Source organism: Pararge aegeria, chromosome 8 (genome assembly GCF_905163445.1).
Source record: "Pararge aegeria chromosome 8, ilParAegt1.1, whole genome shotgun sequence".
Lineage (NCBI taxonomy): Eukaryota > Metazoa > Arthropoda > Insecta > Lepidoptera > Nymphalidae > Pararge > Pararge aegeria.
In genome coordinates, this window is record NC_053187.1 from 17,664,095 (window position 1) to 17,690,343 (window position 26,249).

A 26,249-nucleotide genomic window follows, 5' to 3' on the forward strand; every position below is an offset into this window, starting at 1 on the left:
ATGCCGCTGGGTTCCAGCGGCTACCTGCAACGCGCTTAATGTCGTCTGTCCACCTCGTTGGGGGTCGACCAACGCTGCGCTTACCAGTGCGGGGCTGCCATTCCAGCATTTACCACAATACCACGATCTAATGGCGGATTTATCCACTGGGATAAGTACACATTTGATGTCATATTTGTACAACCAGTGGCAGGGCTAGACACCGGTTTTTTTTATCACCATAGTTAGAGAAGACGTTTCAGAGTGTTCCACGTGTCATTACTGGCAACAAATTGTTACCTACATGAATTGTTAGATACATTTAACACTCGGATATACCTAACCAAAACATGCCACATGCCAGGAGATAATAGGATCAACAAAAATCGAAGTTTCAAAAGTTCGGCGGAATATTAAAAAAAGGTCAATTTACAAGACGGTAAAAGTGCACAATTTACTGAGTAAAGTCAGTTGAGAGTTCACTTGTTTTAATGAAACCAATATCGTCTAAAGTTTCAAAGGTTTCCGAGATATAAGCTTATTTGAATTTTTATAGAAATATTTTATAATGATGATGAAGATTATAACCCCGCTATATGAATGTAATGACGTTACATTGAGAAAGTTCTTGTGATAAGGCAATGTTTTGCGGGCGATTGGTGTAAAATAAATTACCTATTATTAATAGTTTTTATTTAATAAAAAGGGGTAAAATATAAATATAATTACACGGGAATACCCAAACAGGATTCTAGCGGTGGTGACGCAAATCGTTCAACATTCCCAAGTGATACATAATCTTGTAATAACTGCATACTTAATTAGCTATGTGGTAAATCTTCTGATTTTCGATGACGTTGTAAACAAGTGTAATTACACCAATTTAACTATTGGCATAGCGCAGCGGTAGGCTTTATAAAAGTTGTTATTGAAATGGTCATCATGACTTGATATGACTTTTGCTTTGGGTTAAAAATGCTGTTTTTTATTAAGTTGAAGCATCTTTAGAAAAAGGTGTTCATAGAATATTTTGATACTTTTAAGAAACTGGTTCGATTGTGGTATCTTTATAGAAATGTTGTTGTTCATAACAGTAAAAATATTGTGTGTATGATGTTAAATATTTTTACTGTTTGCTTAACCTTAAAACTACAAAATACGCATGCAAACATAAAAGGACGCTTTTAACGAGTATTTTCAAAGATAAATACTTCAAGAGTATTTTATGGTTTGCACTTACGGAAAAAAACTATGTTGCTATAAACTGGTTGACATAGGTTGACGATGTGTGATAAAGCGATAGTATTTATTATGTTAATCCTATGGGACTAAGTAAACCGATTTTGATTATTCTATCATAGCGCTTTGGTGTAAATTTTTGAGTTAACAAATACGTCATCAGGTTATGTTGGCAGTATTGTTCTTACATTGTGTAAATGAAAACTGAAATAATACTTAGCAGGCTTTAGAGGTACATTATTTACTGTGTCTGAGACTTATCTGTGAAACCGAAAACCTAATAGTTTTTTAATTAACAACTGTCATGGTTTTTACTGAAAGAAATCAGATATCCCTAACATCACATGCAAAATTAAAATTATGTAATTCCTGTCGCTTTATTAGGTACACGTCGCGTAGCGTAGGTACTGTGCGCGTCTCGGTCTTTTATCTCCATTAGGGTTGTCATAAGTAAACACTTAGAATTTTAATTCGTTTAATAATATTTTTACAGGGTGATACTTATGCATCCTTCAATATTATTTCGTAATTCTGTTACACGTTATATATATATAAAATGTACAAAATGTATTTTGTGTTATGGAAAGCTTTGACTGTTGATTGTTACCAACCTAAAGATGTGTCGCTAAAGGATTAGCGTTCCGGTACGATGAGCGTACAAACCGACTTGGGGTATGCTCTACCGTTAACATGTTAGCCCGCTACCATATTACTCTGACTGTATCATCACTTACCACAATACGCAATCTTAGTTATAGCAAAAAAAAACACACTTAGTACAAATTTACTCTAGTAAGGACAAAAAAATGCTGAGGTCCAAGTATATGGTCACAAGGCGTTCTAAAGTTGACGTTCCCTAAATTTTCTTTGAGCGTCTACTTCTCGCGAAGTTTCTGAGCTCAGTTACACTGTTCTAAGTTACCAGTAATACACAATCAGAAAAAAAACAGTCTCAACTAACTAATATGACTATTGAAAGAATATACAGAACCCTCATTCAGCCATTATTGCATGCAGTGCATTGTATCCAAAAACAGTGAAAACGCACGTCTCCTTCACATGCGCGGAATGTTGCTAGCTCACAAACTTTTCCCATTCTACTATTTTATGGTAAACAGTTACCAGAACACGCAAGCTTAGTTGTAGCAGAATAAATAAAAACCCACTCAGTATAGCAATTTAATCTAGTTAGTACAATTATCGTCAACATTAATTTAATATAATATTACTTATAAAGGTTAAATATAACAGTCATACATATTATAGCACAAGCAGGTTATCCCGCTACTGTCTAATATTGTAAACATTAGAGGTTAAATAATTAATTTCAACTGCTCAATGAAATCAAGTGACTAACCGCCGCGCCTGTTCGAGAAACTACTACAGTGTAGTGGTTTCTGATGCTTCAATATTAGTCATGTACGCGGTTTCTGTACGTTCCTAGTTCTGCGACTCAGAGGTTACTTTGGTTCATTGAAGTTTTTATAGACAAATAAACTCTTTTTACGGTGGTGTTAAAATTATAATACCCATCGTAAATTATTATTGATGTTAGGCGCATGTTTTACGACAGTTGTTTTATTTTTGCGTTATAGGTATATTAGACTACTTACATCTGCTTTTGGTGAGGTCCCAATCAAGGAAACGTAGGTGGCTATCGCCGTTCATGGTGATGCTGCAAAGATGAAATATTATTATTAAACTATTGATAAAATCCTCGTACTTTTTCTACCACAGTTCACAGAGATTTAGTCACTTTGGGCTGTCAAAATCCTTATCCTATCTTAAATTGGACGTAGGGCTCCCTCCCTCCCCCCTGGTGAAATGTCCTTCCCCATTCCCCAATCTCGCGTGAGATTTTCAAAATGTGGGTTTAAAAATTGAGCTATTTGGTATAAAACAAATATGGTGGTTTGACAGTCTGTAGATGTATAACGTCGAAGTATGATTGATTTTTTTTCTTTCGAACGAAATAGTGTTTGATCTTAATGGCATTACGATTACGCTTAAGATTGAATCTTAAGCATGTACAATCTGAATTAAACGGACCAAAATATTTTTTTTGTTTCCATCAGAAAAAAAATGCTTAATATTTGCTGATTGCTCCCCTTTCTCTAAAGTAAGATTAGATGAGATTTGACTCGACCCCATCCCCCCTTAAATATCTCACGTATTTAATGATCGCCCCCTTAAAGTGAAGAAAGTCTTATATTCTAATGATGACGGTACGCTATTGGGAACAGAAAGTAAATCCACAGCCACAGTTCCCATGTAACGGGGTTTCAGTCAAGCGCTTGACTATAAACATTAAAAAAAAACGGTAAATGACAATCAATAGAATCAGAGGAAATTCAGGACTTTGAAAAAGTAACACTCACTCAATTTTACTTTAACGTTATAAGGACGTACGTTATAAACGAGGGATAATTGTGGAATAGTTCTTCAGTGTCTTGTCATGATCTGACATTTGACAGGTCTCCTCAGTTGAAGCGTGACAAAATACTGAACTCGACTTATTACACGTCTGTGGTAGGCACATACTCAAAAACAAATCCACAACTGCGAGTTTAACAATGATATTCTAAAGTTATATCGTATTTTATTCTTAATTGTTTTCCTTTTTAATTAATTAATATGTACGTAATACGTAAATAAATTAATTAGCAGCTGTATTTAAATAATATTAAAGTAGTTTTTGTTGGTCTGTTTATTTTTTGCATGAAACGCTTTGTGAATTGCGCCGTTGTTAGGTTACATAGTTCATTTCAGCGAAATCCTGTAACGAGAACATAGCCAATTGCCCTCATCAAAACTTCTATGTAATATAACGGGGAAAGATTCATTTGTTTGCATAAATTCTCAGACTACTGTACGAATAATAGTTATTTTCCAATTAAAAACCTAACTTACACATACTTAGACATAGCCTATATTTGATTTCAGTAATAACAAGTTTAAAGCCTGAATTGAAGCTATTTTGAAAGCTTGTCTGGAGAAAGTCTGAATGACGTATCTTACGGATACATCTAAAAAAGGTCCGAATTCCAAAGCTGAAAATTATAATATGAATTTTGTATCGAAAATAATAAAAAAAACTAATAGGTGCTTTACCATCGTCATTGTTAGACAGAGAATATAAATCCTTACAAAGGCATTTAATTTTCAAGGAAACCAAACGAACATATACCTTGCCGCCTCAGCATGTTATTCGATTGCATTGATTTGCAAATCTAGTTTAGGCGATAATGGAAAAAAAATTGGAAAATCCAAAAGTGCACGCCTCATAATCCCGTTTCACTAAAAAAAATACGTTAAACTTTTCACCGGATGCGGGCGCTCCAAGCCTTTATTTTTTTTATCATTTACTAGAAGTCAATGACGTAAATGGAATTAAAAAAATACTTTCAACATTTTGCGCCATTCTCGACGCACAGCAACACAATAGCTCGCAAGCGTTGTGAACGAAACCAATTTTCATAAGAATACTAACGGGAGCGGAGTTAACGAGTGAGGTATCCAAGCGGTTCATAATACGAGTAACACGTTTTGAACCTAAAGTTTGCGTCCCGCGTGCGACCAATCATAAAACTGTTGCTAGAACGTGTGCTTAAGTGATTGGTTGGACGCAGGACGCAAAATGGATCGCCGATAAGGACGCAAGTTGGACACCCGATTATTAGCAAAAAGTCGATATAAACAGTCGACTAACTATAATCGGACATAACATGATACCGAAGGTAATATTAGATCTACCTTTACCTAAGTTTAATTAATTAAACAAATCGTGGTACTACACGATTGATGAATTCCTTAACGACAAGGCTACTTGGAAGCAGGCCACTCCGCTCTCATCTCTCACAAAACATAAAAGTTCTTAAGATTGTTAAACTATAAAATGTTGCTGGAAAAGAGCAATCTGCTGAGTTTCTTGACTGCTCTTCTCAGTGGAATCTGCCTTCCGAACCGGTGGTAGAGTCACTACAAACAGACTGACTTGACGTTTCAAAAGTGCTTATAAATTAGGCCTACTTGAAATAAAAGAATTTTGATTTTTTTTTTTAATTATATAAAGTTGCCTTCAGTTGTCGCGGGGATTTGGGATTTATAATAGACTTTTTTTATTTTGGAAAATTTGGTAACAATGAATTTTTTCCGTAGTTATGTAATAAATTCTTAAAAAATAAACACTTCAATAAATAATAATGTATCGAAATAGCCTCCAAAGCGTATTTCCCGTATTTAGTACCTTTTTGACCATCAATAATGAATTTTGTATAAACAATGTGAAATGACACATCTGGTATAAAATATATTAAGCTACATTTAAACGCTTAATTTAAACACATGTGACGTATTTACCAAGAAAGTGCCAAAACACAGACAATGAGCTCATTAATATTTAAAAACTTAAAAAAAAAAAACTTGCGCATTTCGAATTTAAGTTATACAAAATCGAATTAATGTATGTAAAGTGTCAAGAAATAGTCGTACATGACGTCAAAGAACTCAAAACTTAGGTACATTAAAAATAATGAGAATATTAACTATTACATAGTCCACATAATATAATAATTAACACCAAGTTTTTTTTTTTTTTTTGGACCTTGCTCACGAGATTACCGCCATGTGGAGTGTTGAGTCAACCGTTGTTGTTCCGATCGTCGTTTCAGTCAATGGTCTTCTCGCGAAAAGCTTCGACCAACATCTCAAGAAGCTTTCGCTTGGTTGTTGGATCAAGGGTCGGATACAGAAGGCAGTAGTCCTTGAAACGGCGCGTATTGTCAGGAGGTTTCTCACTCTGGAGCCCTGACCACCGGTTGCTTGGGCATTTAAAAGCCCCGCAAGCGGAGGGTGAAAGATTTTTTTTTTTATAAATTTTTAATAGTGTTTTTAAATTATTCTTAATAATTTAAAAAAAAAAAGAAAAATAATAAGTGATAGAAAAAAACACCAAGTTTAATTTCCTATGTAATTTTACTTGTGAAATCTTGAAGACTTCTCTCGTATAGTTAAAAGTTATATTATACCCATGATCATAGAAAGTACCGCCTATGGTCTATATATTATTTCAGTTGAAGTTATTTCTTTAAGTATTTAAAGTATTTTAGTGAATTAACTTAATTAAAACAGTCTAGAGAGACAAGTCATAGTAAGTTTATAGCATAGGAATGTGGTTTTTCAAAGTACCCTAGTTCTAAAATTACTTAGTTTTTTTGTTTTCCACCACGTTCTGACCGCACTTTGTGTGAGTTTAGGTCTTCAAGTAAAAAATAATTACGTGCTTCTTAAGTTAAATTACCAATTTTTTGGTTAACGTATATAATTTATTTTTATATTATTCGGTGCTGCTAGGTATACCTACGCAATTTATATTTCGTCTCAGTCTATTGTACACAGTGTCGGTTTGGTTGTGTGTAAAGTACAATTTAATCCAGTAACCCATACCCGGTTACCATGTGGTGATATGTAGGGTTTAGGAAATAAAAGTCCGACATAAAAACTCCAGCCCCCTCGGCGTGAGTTATCAATGAGGATACAAAGAGGGTTCTGAGGAACAGATCGCTGATTAAACAGCCACATGTTACTTCCTGATCGCTTCTATATATCTTATATGTAACATGCATACAAAAGATTATTTTACCCATGACTCAAGACAAACTGTATGCATGTATGCATATGACATCAAATATAGCATGTGTGTTTTGTAGCGATTTTTAATTTAGACTTTCCTTTAATACCTGAAACTTATATGGACATATATATATCAACAACCCATTACCGGTCTACTGCAGGGCACGGTTGTCCTCTCAGAATAAGATGGGTTTAGCCCATAGTCTACCACGCTGGCTGGCCAAGTGCGGATTGGTAGACTTCACGCGCCGTTGAGAGCATTATGGAGAACTCTCAGGCATACAGGTTTCCTCACGACGTTTTCCTTCACCGTTGTCGCAAGTGATATTTAAATAACTTAAAACAGACTTCACACGCTGTCAAGAACATTATGGAGAACTCTTAGATGTTCTCCATAATGTGATAACTCTCAGACACGCAGGTTTTCTCACGATGTTTTCCTTAACCGTTTAAAGCAAGAATTATTTAAATTGCTTAATTTAAAAACGCACGTAACTCCCAAAAGTGAGTGGTGCATGCCGGGGCTCGAACTCAGTCTTCACGAGAGGAAAGCCGAACCCACTAGGCTATCACCGCTTCCCTTGCCATATGCCTCAAGGAATTCAAAATTCATATTAAAACATCTTTATATATGTAGGACTATACAGGCATTTCTGAGGCTTTCATACATATATTTGGTCCATACTGAAAATCAGCGTTGCAGTATTCCTTGGCAGTTATCGAGTTTTCAATTGAGATGTTATTTTCCTGTAAAACATTTTTAGCATTTTTGATACGGATTGTTACCATAGTTATAATACTTGGTAAAAATAGTTTACACTATTATGTGTAATTACAAAAAATAATTACTGCGACTCGTTAACAACTATTTAAGTAACGATATTTTAATTGGACCTGTTAGAGAGCATTCTCTGCCGAGTAGGTGTTTTATGCAAAACTATATAACTTTTAAGATAACTATGTGCATACATTAAAAAAGGTAAGGCTAGTGTAGGAATTAAGTCTTCTTAACTGGAGGACCAAGTACCCCCAGCACGCACCTCATACTTTTTAGTGTTTTGTGCGCTTTAAAACATTAAATATCACTAATTTTAACAGTGAAGGAAAACAAAGCGATGTTAAATATCACTGGTGAAGGAAAATATCGTGATGAAACCTGCGTGCCTGAGAGTTCTCCATAATGTTCTCAAAAGCGTGTGGAGTACTGAATGAGAAGCCATCCTACAAAGTGCTGATATTTGTCTAGCAACCTGAGGAGTAAGTGTTAAGCTTCATGTTTCTGTAATACCGCCCTTCAGACCAGTACATGACCATGCTAATACAAGCAATATTTCATAATTATATACTACGACAACGCACACATCGCCATCTAGCCCCAAAGTAAGCGTAGCTTGTGTTATGGGTACTGAGATGTCTGATGAATATTTTTATGAATAATATGCATTAAAACTTATAATTTACGTATAAACACCCAGACACTGAAAAAAAATTCATGCTCATCACTCAAACATTTTCCAGTTGTGGGAATCGAACCAAGGGCCTTGGACTCAGAAAGCAGGGCCGCTGCAAACTGCGCCAATCGGCCGTCAAATATGCATTTCGGAAGTACTACCTGGAAGTACTACTAACATAGACATTGTCTCTCATAAATGAGCTTTGATTCACCGGGCTACGACAATGAAAGTTTATAGACTTTAAAAGTTATGATCACATGTAAGTGGCATTAACCAGAACTGACGTGCGGAAGTCGGTCACCGCAAATTGTCTAACTCCGAACTAGTACTGAAATTTTTTAACGAAATGCCTGATATTTGCCTGGATGACACAGGAATCATACGCAATGGGATCGATTCCTCGCGATTTTCGTAGTCGATTATGCCAACTACTATACCAACAAGGCTGAGTTACGTAAATCTATCGTCCCTCGCCGTACCTCTAACTTTTCGGAGTTATGATTGCCAACTACTATACCAACAAGGCTGAGTTACGTTAATCTATCGTCCCTCGGCGTACCTCTACATTTTCGGGGTTATGTGTGTTTTTTAATTTAAGAAATTAAATATCGCATGCTCTAACGGTGAAGGAAAACATCGTTAGGATTCCCGCATGCCTGAGAGTTCTCTATAATCGGCGTGTAAAGTTTACCCACAATAAGTCAGCGTGGTGGACTACGGCCTACATCCTGTTCATTCTGAGAGGAAAATAATCGTATTAAAGAGTCAGTCTCGTCTCGTTCGTTCGTCTGTTCGTCCAGATATGACGTTAGGTATTCAAAACCACATACACTTGGTCGTAACGTTTCTTCACTTGAATGCAAACTTACATATAAATTTTAAAATATCGTCATATTTACCGGCAAATCTGTATAATAATAATGTATGTTACCTGCTAAAAAACCAATTCACCACACTTATTCACATCAAAAATAACGTAAGTACACTATTTATACTAAAATAACTACACTTAAACACTACTCAGTATAAATAACACCACCCACATAGCCGTCTTTCAGTACAATGTTCAAAACCACCAGCTGTCGTCAAAATAATATCCATTAATATCGTTAAATGCATTTCTCAAAAGTTATTAAAGTTTTTATACTAGAGGTAATTAGGAGAGGTGATTAAACATATAATATATTTATTACCTGCTGCAAAATTATGTTTAAATGTTAACGTATAAAATTCTGTGATCGATAACTTTTATAGAAAATGTGACGTCATAACTATAGGTATGCCCAGTGCTAAATATCTACCAACTATGTGTCCTAATTAGGAAGGCATTAATAACAGTGTGATAGCCCAGGACTTCGACTTCACTTACGGGGGGCCAAGCTCGAATCCCAGCACGCACCTGTAACTTTTCTAAGTTTGTGCGTTTTAAGGAATTAAAATATCAGCTTCAACGTTGAAGGAAACCTGCATGCCTGCGAGTTCACCATAATAAGGGTGTGTCTACCAATCCGCACTGGCCCAGCGTGGTGGACTGCGGCCTTTACCCCTTCTCATTGTGGGGGGAGACCCGTGCTCTGTAGTGATGGGTTGATATGATGATGATAATGATGTTGAAAAATAAAGCTTTTCGTGACAGAGCTCGTCCGGGGAAGGACTACATTATTTCTGTCGCTGAACAACTTTGTCCGGTCAAAGTTAAAGTAAAAAATATCTTTATTCAAGTAAGCCCATAGATGGCACTTTTGATTCGTATATTACATCAGAAATGTGTACACGGTAGTGAGAACTTAAAACTAAAGCTACGAGGGTTCTAAACACGTCCTGGTCTAAGAAGAAGCCCACCACAAACTTAGCCGCTTAGCAGGTCCTCTACATGTTAACGGTGGCGTTCAGACTAAACTTTAGTCCATTCAATCCTTAACATCGACTTTCGCAGGAGGCACCCTAGGGTTGACGTCCCCCCTCACCCTTACGTCATCGAGCTCTGGGACCCTTTTCATGGTGACCTATCGCTCTCACCCCCGAACCCCGGTTTGGCTGTTACAACCCTTACGGTGGATATCAGCTACGATCCTTCCGAGAAATGAAATTAAAAAAAAAACTGTATTTTTATAAAGAATTTCATTTTCTGTTCCCGAAACTCATAATCCGATCTATATGGAATAAATGCCTTGGTTATGCCCACACATATAATTATATATATTATATGAAAAAAAAAGAACTGATAATCTCCTTCTTTTTGAAGGAGGTCGGTTAATAAGCATTAATTACTATTTAAAGCCTCTGTATCCAATTTCATAAAGGATTAGATATGATGAGATAACATAAATTATTCATCACCTTTTTATGTGAGGAAAAAATAATACTACATACATACAAATATAACTACTTAATATATATTTCCTTTAAGAATTTTTGAGAAGATTTAGTGATATAATTTTTTTTTTTTTTTGTAAATAAATTAATATTAATTTAGAGGCCAGCTTTTTTTCTTTGTAAAGCAACCGGAATTTTCATTAATTTGTTGATGACAGTGATTTATTGGTACACAACATAGAAAACATAAATAAAATACAAGAAATGCAAGAGAAGGCATAAGGTACAATTTGATGGGATTATCGCTACACAGCGAACTCTTCCAGTAAACCAAAGGCTAAGTAAGAAATAGACGTAGATGCGTGGCAGGTGATGCAATAATTAGATACACTAAAACATATAAATATACTAATAAAACTCATCATCATCATCACATCAACCCATCCCGGCCCACGGGTCTCCTCCCACAGTGAGAATGGGTTAAGGCCGCACACCTTTGAGAACATTATGTAGAACTCTCAGGCATGCAGGTTTCCTTCACCGTTGAAGCAAGTGATATTTCTTTTATTTAAGAAGCACATAACTTAGAAATTTAGAGGTGCAAGCTGGGATTCGAACTCGGCTACCCGAAAGTGAAGTCGATAAAACTCACAAATAAATAAATCATCAATAGCCTATAACAGTCCAGGTTAATGAGGGAGTTGTGTTTTTTGTTTGCTTTATTATCATCTTAATTTTCTCTTAACTGTGGTGTCGTTTCCAGATGGCAGATCAATACATTGCTTGTCCTGAGAAATGTAGCTCTATTTATATCATAAGATTCAAAAAAAAAACCTTAATTCTATTTTCATTTATTTCAAGTAGGCCTAATTATATGCCCTTTAAAAGCGCCAAGTCTGTCTGTTTGTAGTGTCTCTACCACCGGTTCGGAAGGCGGATTCTACCGAGAAGAAGCCGGTAAGAAACTCAGCAATTGCTAATTTTCAAAATCAAGTATATACATTTTACATTTTAGAATTAATATTTTAAAGCAACCTTGTCATTAGGAAATTCATTTATTGTATAGTTACCTCGCTGTAATAAATGTGTCTTAGCATAATTTAAATTTATGCATTGGTAGGTTCAAAATTACCTTAGGAATCATATTATAAGGCCTTATACTTGGTCCGTCACTTATTACTATAAAAATAATAAAATGAGCTCAGTAGAGCTATCTTACCGTAGTATATGGATGGAAAAAAAAATACTCTGTTTTTACTTTAAATGATCTTGGTATATAATTTTTTTCATCTTAATACAACTTCATTTAATTTTGAGACTTTATAATTCTTTGAGGCCAACTGTTTTCCGCGTATATCATCCTGTTCACATGCGTTAGTTTATTTAATCTGTTGCATATAATTAGGATATATTTCATATTATTTTGATTAATATTTTTACGAGCTAAGCTTTTAGGGATAATAATGGCAGCTATATTAAACCCATACCCCTAATCGGTGTCTACGTGCCATCGTACTGGAACGCTAAATCGCTTAGCAGCATGTCCTTGTCGGCAGGGTGGTAACTAGCCGAGAAGGAGGCCTTCCGCCAGACAAGACCAGAGAAAATTCAGAAATTATACATTCTCAAATCACCCCGACGGGGGACCGAACCCGAGAACTTCCTCTTAAAACCACTGCGCTTGCCACTGCGCCAGAGCGGTCGTCAAAATTCATCCAGATTATTTCAATATATTATTAAAATGTCCAGACAGTACTTTATTAACCTATTATCTGAAATATATTCAACTGTCGACTAGCGACTCGCGTAGTGGGCAGCGACCCTGCTTTCCTATCTATTTCTGGCCGTGGGTTCGATTCCCACAGCTGGAAAATGTTTTGTTATAAACATGAATGTTTGTCAGTGTCAGGGTGTTTATCTGTATATTATAGGTATTTATTACGAATATTATACATAAAAATATTCATTAGTCATCTTAGTACCCATAACACAAGCTAAACTTGCTTGCTTTAGGGCCAGATGGCGATGTGTGTATTGTCGTAGTATATTTATTTATTAATTTATATACAGGGCCATGATAATAAATGTAACATTAAGCCGAATTAGTATTCTTCGAATTAGTAGCATTAATTCTGCAACTAAAAGCGCCTTTTAAATGTCAAAATACTTCGTAACAATTCCAACACCATTCCATTTTTAAATTAAAATGACAGTGATTATGCATTGAATTTTTTCAATAATATGTAGTAGATTTTCTTATCGATTTTCTAAAGAGTCAAGATTTAACGATCAACAGTGTACCGTCTTATCGGAATACATTTTTCTTCTGATCAGAAGAATAAGATAAAGAAATGAAAACCTGCATTAATATAAAATATGAAACATAAAACGCCTTTATTCTACTACCAATTATTACAATATTATCTTGTCCAATATTTTTAAAAATCATTATTACTAATTGTAATTTATTTGATAAAAATTACTTAAAGTTAATTTTGTGACGTCTCTTACTGTCTAATTTAAGGTAGAAGTCGCCTCATTGGAGTAGACCTCCCCCAAGTTTTTCCAAAGATCCCCATCCCTACACTTAGTCATCCAATCTGTGCCAATGTGTAAAAACATCTCTCCACTCTTTTCTTTTATCGACCTTTTTTCCTTTCCATGTCTCTAGGTACACAGTAGAACTTGCATTGCGTGTTCTTAAATTAAAAAAAACTAAATTCAAAATTTCGCTTTCGTTCGGCAGGCAGATTCCACTGAAAAGGGCCGGCCGGAAATTCAGCAGATTGCACTTTTAAATATTATAGATTTATTTATTTGTTTTATGTATGTATATGGTTATAAAAATAAGTAAGAAATTTGTGAATATGCCGTGATGGCTTAGTGGTTAGGAATTCGGCTTCACTTTCGAGGGGCCGAGTTCGAATCCTAGCACGCACCTCTAATATTTCCAAGCTATGTGCGTTTTAAGCAATTTAAGCATCACTTGCTTTATGATTTAACGGAGACGTAAAGAAACATCGTGGGGAAACTTGAGAGTTTGAGAGATGTTCTAAAAGGCGTGTGAAGTCCACCAATCCGCAAAGGGCCAGCGTGGTGGATGGCTTAAACCCTTCTTATTGTGGGAGGAGACCCTTGCCCTATCGTAAGCTGATAATGGGTTGTTAAGATTAAGAAATACTATAGTACTTTTATATTGCACCTACAAATGTTGAAATATGTTATTTTAAGAATTTAACATAGAATAACCTTTTTTATGTATGTATTTATAGATATTGGTTATGTATATCATCGTTATTATTTATGTGCACTTTTAAAGTTATTTATTTATTTATACACTTTATTTGTACACCACAAATAGGAAAAAAAAGAACAATGGACACAACAAAAATAAACTTAAAAAGTAGGATACAAATGGCGGCCTTATCGCTTAGTAGAGATCTATTCCAGGCAACCTTAGGATTAGGAAAACCAAGGGAAACCGATTGGTAGGGTGTATTATTATTATATACATCCTTACGAACAATTACTTTCCCTTACTTTTTTTTGTGTACACCCTGATCCTAACCTATCAAAAGTTACTGTATAACTTTTCTCTTATTCTGTGATAGGTTGCCTGGTAGATATCGCTTGTTAGCGATAAGGCCGCCTACTGTACCTGCCTAATCTTTTTAATATTATTCGATTTAAACTTTTTAGTACGTTTTAATGCAAAAATTAAATGAGTACTTTGTAAATAGTTCTTTGGGTTAACTTGTACTGCGGAAAAAGTGAAAACAAAAACTTTGTTTGGACGTAGTCGCGGGTAAAGACTAGATTGCTATAAGGTAGCCTAGTGACCTGTTGATTAGTATCGTTAGCACTTTTGCTGGTATTAGGAGATACCTTACTCAAAGAGGCCTTACATAACATGATTTGTTTAAACAAAATGTTATGGTTTTTTCAACAAATAATAAAAACTTGTGGTGTCGTGGGACATCACATAGAAATGAAGTCTTTATTACGACAATATTAATTTCAAGTTGTTGCCGAGGTAAAAAGAAAATAATTAAAAAATATTATGTATTTTTTTATCGAAAAGAATTCTGTGATTCTTATCGATAATTTTTTTTTTCCTGAATAATTCTTCTTTCCTTTTTTCGCCAAGACACTGGAACTGACACTCTAATTCGCTTTTTTTTTCTTCAAACAAATCAATATCCAAATAATTCGTAAGTGCGAAGTACATGCGTGTGTGCGAAGTACATGGTTAATATTTTTATATTAACTTAATGTATTTTTTATGTATAATTAAAAAGGAATAGTATTCTGCGCTGCTTCTAAACAATGAGTTTTGGTATTCCACCGTACGCGCAATTTTCGTAAAAAGGGATCAATAATTTTTTATATACGTATGAATACATAGATATATGAAAATAACAGTCATCACGCAGACTATACATTAGACATTGTATAGCGAACTCTCATCAACAATACATAAAAATCTCAATACACGATAAGATCGTTGATCGTTACGTATACGTAACGATCTAAGAACAATGAATAATGTAACAATATTTTAAACAAAACGTCAATAATATTAAAATAATACTGGTTTAATTAACCTCGTTATTATTACCGTACAACACTGTAACTTTATTGCAATATTTATGCGTAAATTAATATGGAGATGCCTGGAATATTTCAATATGTCTCTCATATATTGCACATTGATGATTAGGTATTGTGTTCGTGCAATATTGTAAGCAGACACCTTTGTTACTTTGATACAACCTTTGTTAATTCGTTTATGATGAAATTTCTATGACCTTTTGAGAAGTAAAAATTAATATTTTTTAAGCCGGGTCTACATCAATGTTATAGTTTTAAATAATCCTTATTTTGAGGACGTCTTTCAAATAAAGTAGTAAGTAATGTTCAAGTGCAGTATTAAATGTAATATATTTTCTTTATTATTCTGCAATCTCACCGGGTGGTAAGTGATTATGCAGTCTAAGATGGTAGCGGTCTAACCTGTTAGGGATTATGGTAGCCCTAATCGATTTCTACGCGACATCGCAACGGAACACTAACTCGCTTAGCGGCACGTCCTACCGACTAGGTAGGGTGGTAAATAGTCACGGCCAAAGCCTCTCACCAGACAAATGCACCACACACAATAGTTTAATTGATGCGTAAATTAACCATTCAAACGATGAAGATGTCTAGATTATTTCATTTTATACGTCTGTCATATATTGCATATTGAAGATTAGGTATTGTGTTCGTGCAATATTGTAAGCAGACACCTTTGTTACTTGGATACAACCTTTGTTAATTTGTTTATCATGAAATTTCGACACTATGACCTTTTGAGAAGGAAACAATAATGTTTTTCAAGCCGGGTCTACATCAACCTAATAGTTTTGAATGATCCTCATTATGAGGACATCTTTTAAACGTATAAACAATTATTTCACATAATATTTCTTAAAGACATGTTAGTAAGCCCCAGGTGCATTATTTTATGTAATTGTAACTCGAAAGGTGACAAGTCGTTTTAAATGAGCGAACACTGAACAATAGTGCTAATATTTTCATCATTTTTCATTCATTGGTTGAACTTTTTTTGACCAAAAACGTTTAATGAAATTTGGTTGGTTTATTAAACGATTACTATTACTTAATTTTTAGTTTCGCCAGTTCCAGTGTCTGTCTGTAATCTAATCTTGCGAGTTAAACTTGACCCACTTCCCGGTTATCGAAAACTAAAATTTTGTATGCATGTGTAAATCGGATAACAGTGCAACATTATTAAGACATGAAACTAAATATCTAAAGATCTGGTGATGGAGTCGGAAGGTGGTCATGGGAACCCTTTAATAAAACTACGTAATCCCATTGAGTTTGGGCTTGTTGGATTCCTCTTGGCTAGGACTGTGGGTCTAATGGTCTATGATTAGAACAGACTGGACATTTCAAAAGTTCTTATAAACTGGGCCCATATAAAAAAAATAATCTTTTTTTTTTTTGAATTGAGTTAATTAAATCATGACATAGCATAAACTTACATACTTAATCTTTAAAAATTATCAATGGATTTTAACGCTAGTTCTAAGCGATGAATGAAGTGATTTGAGATTTATATGTAGAAAATATACATTGAAATTGACCTCGATTGATTGATGTGGCCTCGTAACAAACATAGTTTTGTGCGTTTATGCTAAAACTTAAGAGATACATCAAAATAATGCTTTACAGAATTTTATTATTAATAACACCAAACTGCCGCACACTGGTATCTACATTACATCTGTGCGAAGGCGGGACGGGTTGCTGATATGATATAGAATAAACATTTAATTTATACATACATAAACACCAAACATTACCATACAAATACATTCCCAAGGGGATTGACGTCATATAGGTGGTCGATTGTAAAATATATTCTAAAACTAAAACAACAAGTTTAAGTCGGGTTTCAGTCCACAATACGTGAGATAAGGGTAAGAAAAAGATGTTTTGCATCCACCATTCATACAAAAGTTCTTATTATTTTTGACGGCCTACTGGCAGCGACCCTGCTTTTTAAGTCCTATGCCGTGGGTTCGATTCCCACAACTGGAAAATGTTTGTGTGATGAACATGATTGTTTTTCAGTGTCTGGGTGTTTATCTGCATATTATAAGCAGTGGCGTGCACAGGGTTTTTGACCAGGGTATGCATAACAAGCTACGCTTACTTTGGGGCTAGGTGGCGATGTGTGTATTGTCGTAGTATATGTATTTATTTATTTAACTTATTCGTTCATTTATTTAAATTTTTATCCTCCGATTATATCCACTGATAAGGGTTAAATTATTCTCGTCAACCTGCCAAAGCACGGCAACGAGGGAAAGGAGAAATTGAATAATTAATTTATAAATTGGATATTATTTTTACTCCACCAGAGTAAGTGGATAAAACGGTGATATTTTTGCCTAACCCCGTAGAGTGAAATTTGTCCTACCTTTTCATATGAAAACTACAGATGTTCTGTTATATATTAAATTTAAATATAGGCCTCATAAGAAGACTCAGAGTCACTCAGCGGGCGATGGAAAGAGCTATGTTAGGAGTATCTCTACGTGATCAAATCAGAAATGAGGAGATCCTTAGAAGAACTAGTGTTACCGATATAGCTCAGCGAGTCGCGAAGCTGAAGTGGCAATGGGCGGGGCGTATAGCTCTGAGAACCGATGGACGTTGGGGTCTTAAGGTGCTGGAATGGCGACCCCGCACCGGTTAACGCAGAGTAGGTCGGCCCCCAACGAGGTGGACAGATGACATCAGGCGAGTGGCTGGGAGCCGCTGGAGGCAAGCGGCCCAGGACCGTGTATTGTGGAACTCCCTACAAAAGACCTATGTCCAGCAGTGGACGTCAATTGGTTGAGGTGATGATGATGATGATAAAATTTAAATTTATACCCTTGGTCTATACCTTTCAATAATGATTATTATTATATTTAAATTATAATTTTAATTGGTTTTATTACCTCAGGCATATTAATTTAATTAATTTAATTTAATATTTTAATTTTAAAATATGTAAATTTAGTATCATTTGATTTAAGGAAATGATATATTTATTTTTTATTAGCTGTCCGCGATCTACGTCCGCATTTATTTCGGTTTTTATAAATTCCTGGGGTTTTTTTTCCGGGGATAAAAAGTAGTCTAAGACTTCGAACTTTAAACTAACTCTATAAATATAAATAAAGTTGTTTGGCCGCTTAGGACGTTAAGGAACGACAAACAAACATTTCCGCATTATTATTTCCGCAGGAATTTTAGTACGTTAATCCCACCAACATATATTGTATCAGCAGTGCGATATTAGATGAAGACGATAAAAAAAAAAATAACACGACAGTTCACACATAGCCCCAAAATAAGCGTAGCGTAGAAAAATTTTTTTATAAATAACACACATAAATACTTATAAAATACAGATAAACACCCAAACACTGAACAGGCTCATAACATACATTTTCCAGTTGCGGGAAACGAACCCACAGCCTTGGACTAAGGAAGCAGGGTCGCTGCCCACTGCGCCAACCGATGATGATAATGATCTATTAGTTATAATCGATGATTCAGGGTTTTTTGTGCCAACTTACACGAGCGATGAAACTGGGTATTATTTAGACGCTGCCTACTGCTAACTACCAAACGAAAGTCCGAATTATCTTCTTATCAAAAGCCAATGATAATCCACAATTGGACTGGCCTCTGGACGGGAGTGTTTACCCAAAATTACTATGCTGGGGAGACGAATTGGTGAACGCAGTAAATGGTAGTACTAGGACAGAAGACGCTGCTAGCCGTTTTCCTTTATATTCCCTTAGTCGTCTCGTACGACACCCGAGGGAAGAGGAAGGGTGGTGACAAACTGTATTCTGATCTGCCATCACCACATCGCACAGTCTACTACTATCTTAACTAATATTTATTACAATGTACATACACTAAATGGACACTAGAGAAGTAAGTATTGATATATTGTTTCTTATAATTGATTATCTTTAAACAAAGCATTGAACTGTATCATAATATTCATTGTATGTTTACGTGTATCAAAACAGAGACTTTAGTCATATGCACTGACTCACTGAACTGGTACCAATTTGCTGGGGCTAAAAGAGCACCAGGGAACGAAAGATAACCTCGTACTGCGACTTGACAATGAAATTTCACTGGATACAATATGCTGATCCCTCATATTTTGTTAGTTATTTTCGTATAGCCGTTCTTACAAAGTATATGCCGTATGACTTGATGACATAAATGCGACGTATTCTTGTAAGGCAAGTAACAGGCGCACCACGAAAAAGTTTTGTCTACCCATATTACGTCGTCTATCAAAATTTAAGAAACACGAGTAATGGGAAGAGATAATTATCTCGTGGCACGCATATAACTCCTCTTGGTCCGTGATAGTTCATAAGTATTCTAGGAGAAGGCACTGAATTATTTGTTGGTCGAATAAGTCAAAAGTATTTAATTAATTTTCTTTCTTATCTATATTAATATTACCAACGAGAAAACGTTTTTGTCTGCTTCTTTGTTTGTACCTAGTAGGCTCCTAAAGTACAGGACCTATTTTAACCATTCTTTCGCCAAAAGAAAGCTAAACTATCACAAAATAACTTAGGCTATCATTTTATTTCAAAAAATTGGAGATCCTTAAGAAATGCAATAATGTAACCAAAGTAGTAGAATTTGGCCTATAATATTAATTTCATTGCGTGCGCTCCGTGAGACAGCGAGACCAGGTCCGATTATTTATTAATGAATCAACGAAAAATTTATTTTTCTAGAGATATAATAATTACAAACTGAAATTAATATTTACAATAAACATAAGCCGTTTAACTGTTCACTTATGGGTATGGTACCCCAAAATGCTGGCGATATTGCCCCTTTGAATTGCTAGACTTAGCCGTTGGGCTAAATAAGCACCGGCTTGCGTGCGCTTAGAAAACTATTGATGATACATACAAAATATGTACTTTGAGAAGGTACTTATTATTACCTATAAAAAGTCCGCGTGGGAATAAACCTAACTAACATATAAAGTCGCAATAACAACTATTGTGTTCTTAAAATTTATTGAATCGCCAGTGGAAACTAAAGTTACATACAGTTTTAATTCTTATCCAAATAAATAGTTTTATGATCAAAGGTTTTTATTTATATAGCAAAAATTTAAGGACTACACAAATCTTAATTGAATAAGTTATTTTTAAGAACTGTTTCCGATTTTTTAAGAAGTTATCCACAACTTAAAAATATGCCCTAAAAACTAAAACAAAAAAACGGATGAAGTCGCGGGCAACAGCTTGTATTATAATATAGATGTCCTTTCACTTTGCAACGAAATAAGTATAACATCAATGTATTCAAAAACTAAAACCGGACTAGCACCTAAATTGCAAGTAATAAAGTTAAAAACTTAAAAACCCACCAAGAAAACAAAATACCTCAGCCGCTTCGGTAAACTGCGTGCATAGCCTGAATATTAATTATCTGTACCTGCTGTCATACTAAAAACGGCATCAAAATTGATCTGGTAGCTTTATAAAATTCATATTCAAAGTTTTTTCAAATAAGTAAATGTTTTAATTTAATTTCTTATATGGCAATTACTGTAAATATATATTTACTTCAAGTAATATATCACCCAAAAGAAGTCAACAAACCTACGGGTATATCTAATGCTCCGCTGTCCGTTCAACTGTCTGTCTGTCAGCGGGTTTTTGACAAGCAGGGGCAATTTGGGAATTTACTCTTTCTGAATTTTCTCTGGTCTGGTCTGGTGGGAGGCTTTTACCGTGGCTAGTTACCACCCTACCGACAAAGCGATTTAGTGTTCCGGCGCGATGTCGCGTAGAAACCGATTAGGGGTATGACTACCATACTCCCTAACAGGTTAGCCCGCTACCGTATTAGACTGCAGCATCACTTAACACTACTTTATTTACCACGCTACTTTATTTCCGCCTCAGCAACAAATTATAAAAATAAAAAAAAATAAAAATTATACTGTATGCGGATACAAGAAGCGAAGTATTTTATATTGGCCTTTGGTACAGAACAATTCCTGGGCAAGTCTAAATCGCAATTAGCTATTTTTATATTTTGTGAGAGACGAAGTATTTTTTTTCGAAATTAACGTCGTGAGAGCTTTATTTTAATAGGTACCTTATTTTATTACTTCGTCTAGATTTGTTTAAGTTTTAGCTGTCTGTTGTTATCCTATGTTGATAAATAGGATGTGACAAATATTTTTAATACCCCTATAAAGTTCTTGAATTTATTTGTAATGCAGTGGTATTTTAAAAAAATATTTTGATATCCTAGGAAGGATGAAATACAGCATTCTTAAATCTAACGCCTGTAAATAAAGATTTTTTTTTACATTTAATTCATTGAATATCTAATTTAATTTAGCTTGAAAAACTTCAAGCCTGTCTGTTTGTTGTGACACTACAACCAGAAGAAGCCGGCAAGAAACTCGGCAGTTATTCTTTTCCAACATTTTACATTTAAATATTCATTTTTCTGTCTTGTGAGAGATGAAATTAATTAAAATATTTAACTTACCGCTTTAATAATGTGTACAATTTGCTATGAACTTTCTTTCAGCACTCGTACGAACACTCGAACTGTCGCGAAATGTCAAGATGTCAATCCAACACTGCGTAGAGAAGCAACACTCAAATCATTATGGTCGCCGAAACACACTAGCGCGAGCTTATGTTTATATGAACTTAGGCGGCGAACAGAAAACGAATGCACAGGTTCAAGGTTGCGTCTGTTTATCAGACGTAGCTATAGAGTTCCTCTGCCTTACTCTTATGACGTATTACTACCTGGTAATCCCCATCCGCAATCAGTTCTCTTATCTTATCAAAGATGAGCATAATTTTAGTTTTTATAACGTTTAACTTGTAGCACACGTGCCTAATGGTCGATACTTGCAACTTGTGGGTTACTTATACGAAGAACAAATGAACGAATAATGTTTTAAAGTACTCGCCCGCTTCTGCAGTACATCACAAAGGTTTGATGCACCTATGACTTTTAGGCAGAGCCGGAATAAGACCTACTTTAAGCAATGCAGGCCTGTGAGGAGGGCCTCATATATCTTTAATTTTTTTTTACTTATTTAAGAAATTTATTTTAAGAATTAACCTCGATTCAAGCGCCCAAAAGCCGGAGGCATCAGGAGTAAGAGGGGTGAAAGAAAAACAAACTCCCTCCGTTTGAACAAACTCCCGTCCGTTTGCCGTCCTTGGCCCCCTAGTCCCGTTCCCAGATAAACCCCAAATCTATAGATGGAGACGACCAGCTAAATAACACCACCTACACACTCCAGCAGCGAAATAATCGCTAACGTATCCTGCATCTTCCGCTTAAGATCGGAGGGACGCGCGGGGTACCCGACCTCATGGAGCCATTAGCTAACAATACCCCACAAGAGAATCAATGCTTCCATGATGCAATGGCTCGAATGGTGCTTATTACCTCGGACAACGTGGGTCAAAAGAACAACGTGGGAGTTACCAGAGCAGCAGCCGTCACAGGAGGTCCTTACTATAACAATTTCCTAACTTATTTTATAAGCGTGTTTGTATGTTTGTCCTTGACAACCAATCAACTCGATTTTTAGCGTAGGGTTACATTGGCTACTTTTGTCCCAGGATTTGTAAAATACAGTAACTAAAGCGGTCGAAGAACGTGGGCGACAGCTAGTATTTTCAGAACCGTAATTTAATATTGATGCGGTGATAGCCGGGTAGTGGGTTGGACTTCGACTTCACTTTCGGGGGGCGCGTTCGAATCACGTACCTCTAACTTTTCTAAGTTATTTGTGTTTAGTTATTAAAATATCACTTGCTTCAACGGTGAAGAAAACATCGTGAGGAAACCTGCATGCCTGAGAGTTTTCCAGAATGTTCTCAAAGACGTGTGAGTCCACCAACCTGCACTGGGCCAGCGTGGTGGACTTCGGCTTTAAACCTTTCTCATTGTGGAAGGAAACTCGTGTCGTGGTTGATATGATGACTTTCGTATTGAAACAAACATACTTTAGCATTTATAATATTAGATTAGACTTAACTTTGTGATGATCTTGCAATTAAACCTTAGTTGTAAGGTATATACTATATATAAAAACTTTACTATGTTGCGTTCGTCCAATAAATTCTATGTTTTAGGAATCTTCAATAAATACTATGATAGTACACACATCGCCATCTAGCCACAAAGTAAGAGTAGCTTGTGTTATGGGTACTACGATGACTGATGAATACGTTTATGAATAATAAAAATAAATATTTTATTTTATAATATATAAATTACATATCGCAGCCCTAGGAAGATAGCAGATGTAGCACGGCCCCACCAATGCAGCCAAGCAGGAATTTAGGTCACGATAATATTTCCTGTTAAGTTACATTTGCATATAGTCAATTATTTTCCGAACTTCGGAAATAACACTAGAATAGTTAGAAAACATAAGAAATTAATTGTAATTTTTATATTTTTAATTAAATTTATATTAAAATAAAATATTTTTTTCTTAAAGTCTTCCTAGCGCTGCGTACGTATTTAATACATAAAAACCCAGCCACTGAAACACATTATTGTTGATCGCACACACATTTTTCAGTTGTGGGAATCGAACTTACAGCCCTCTCCGCTGCGCTTATGGGCCTTCCGACTTTTTTCACGCAAGCTTTATTAGAACATGCACGTGATTTGCTAGAAAGTTTCTAAAAACCAGTATAGTGGGCTCAGGTGAAAAACCGTGTTGAAGTCTACATTCGTGATTTTCGTCAAACAACCTCATTATTTTCTATTAAAATATAGAACGTGGCATGAACATGTTTAACTTTATTAAAAAAAAACCGTTTACTGCGTTTGGATTTAGGACAATACGTCATAAACTGGTTATTATGTTTTGATTCACAGTAGTTTATCATATACTAATACCTACATATTATGAGTTTCTTTTATTTTACGGATCTTTTACTGACTTTGTGCATTTGCTCCGTGTCCCGGAGCTGCGTGTAGGCAGAATAGAAGCAACAAATAAAATTTTGTATTATATTAAATTAATTATCATTATCATTAAATTTGTCAAAATATCATAAGATTCCTCTCGATAGAAGAAAAAAGACAAAGAAAGAAGGAAGAGAAATAGGGCTTTACCTCACCCCGCTCCGGCTATATGGGTGGTCGGGCTTACATCACACCATCACTTATTTAAGTAATATTGTCCTCACACGTACTATTACCATTTTAGGTTAATGTTAACGTGACGTTAATTATTAAGAAAGGAGGATAATATTATGTAATGTATACATTTTGTATTGTCTTGGAAGAGTAGCGTATATCAGCATAGCATTTAACAACGGTTTAACCTTTCATAATATACTCGTATACGCCATTCTAAAAAGTCATATACAAGAATTTAACTATAATGAATAATACTTCTCGGAAAAAAGAAAAATTACAAAGGAAACCTAATTGAAAAGTTTGTTTAAAGTTGTTTAGGTATATTATTTTAAAACAAAATATTGAAATTGAAATTGAAATTAAAATTCAAATTCAATATTTCTTTATTCATGTAGGCCTATCACAGGCACTTATGAAGCGTTCATACATATTTGTTTACATAATTGTAACGGGATGGTGATAACTTCGTTCGCCAACTTAAATCTAAAGCTACGAGGGTTCCAAACGCGCCCTTGTCTAAGAAGAGCCCACAATAGCCAGGTAAATTTATTTTTTTGTTATTACCATCTTCCAGTAAATGTATATTAAGCTATGAAGCTAGAGCAATTCACACCCAAGCTTTTTTGTCGTTTAACGTTTATTGATTAGACTTTAACCATTTTTATTTTGTACATTAAAAACCCTCTGTTAGCCTATAAACCTAAACGATGGCATTAAGGAAAGTTTAACAAAAAAAGTGTCATACATTTTTTCCAAATATTATTTGAAGCTACTTTCTAATAAATTAAGACCTTTTGATGGAATCTGACAGGCCAACTTTCTTCAGACTATTGCCAGCTACGTCTCGGTATAATCTGCCTTCTTAACTGATTGTAGAATTTCTAAACATTAGTATACAGAATTTTGGTTTCATAAGTGCTTATAACTACATTAAATACTACTAAAGTTGATTAATAATAATCATTTTCAAGGTTTACACGTCATATAATTTATAAGAAATTTGATTCTTAACCATATCATGTGAGAAGGTTCAACCACAATATGGTTTTGTAAAAACCCGATTAATGGATTGTTTTGGAATGTTAATCTGTTTGATTGGAATGGAAATGTTTTCTTCGTCATAGATGACCGTACGCACGCCACGCATCGTGCGTCACATAAAATCAATAAACGCTAGTTTGTATCATTATTACGTTGTGATTAGAGAGTTGTTACGGGATTTTTTTAAAAACCTCAATCCACGCGGATGTACTCGCGGCCATTTTGGAATGCTGGAACATCCCAAAACCTGACGCAGTGAAGCAATAACAACAGATTTTCTTCATTGAAGGTGTGAAAAGAAATTCACACTTACTTTAAATCTATGTCATGATTTATATATGTATATATATTTATACTACATATAAGATTTATCTAAATGTACTATTAGTATGTAAAGTACATGTAATGTATCTAAATTATTTATTTTTAAATTGAATGTAGCACTATCCCATTTTCCGTACCAAACATACTTCATCAACCATCGGAGGAGATCGCATTCTCTACGTGATAAAATCAGAAATGTGGAGATCCGTAGAAGAACCAGAGTTACCAACATAGCTCAACGAGTCGCGAAGCTGAAGTGGCAAATACATAGTTCGGAGGCTGTGGACGTTGGGCTGCCAAGGTGCTGGAATGGCAGCCCCGCACTTGTAAACGCAGCGTTGGTCGACCCCCGACGAGGTGGACGGACGACATAAGCCGCGTCGCAGGTAGCCGCTGGATTCAAGCGGCACAAAACCGTGGAATTTGGAACTCCCTACATGATTAATCTTTAATTATAATATTCTGGTAACTTAGTTTTAACAGTTTACGCATGTTTTT

The 26,249-nt window shown here is 35.2% G+C and overlaps 1 protein-coding gene across 1 annotated transcript in view; it reads right to left on the reverse strand.

Moving 5' to 3' along the window:
• LOC120625736 (elongation of very long chain fatty acids protein 4-like) overlaps positions 1-21,882 on the reverse strand; it is a 29,762-nt gene extending 7,880 nt beyond the window's left edge. The window contains exons 1-2 of the mRNA XM_039892907.1: positions 21,747-21,882; positions 2,832-2,893 (exon numbers count right to left, since the gene is read on the reverse strand). Coding sequence (XP_039748841.1) covers positions 2,832-2,886 — 55 coding nt within the window. The 5' untranslated portion in view covers positions 2,887-2,893; positions 21,747-21,882. The remainder of the gene's footprint in view (positions 1-2,831; positions 2,894-21,746) is intronic.
• Between the last annotated feature and the right edge of the window lie 4,367 nt (positions 21,883-26,249).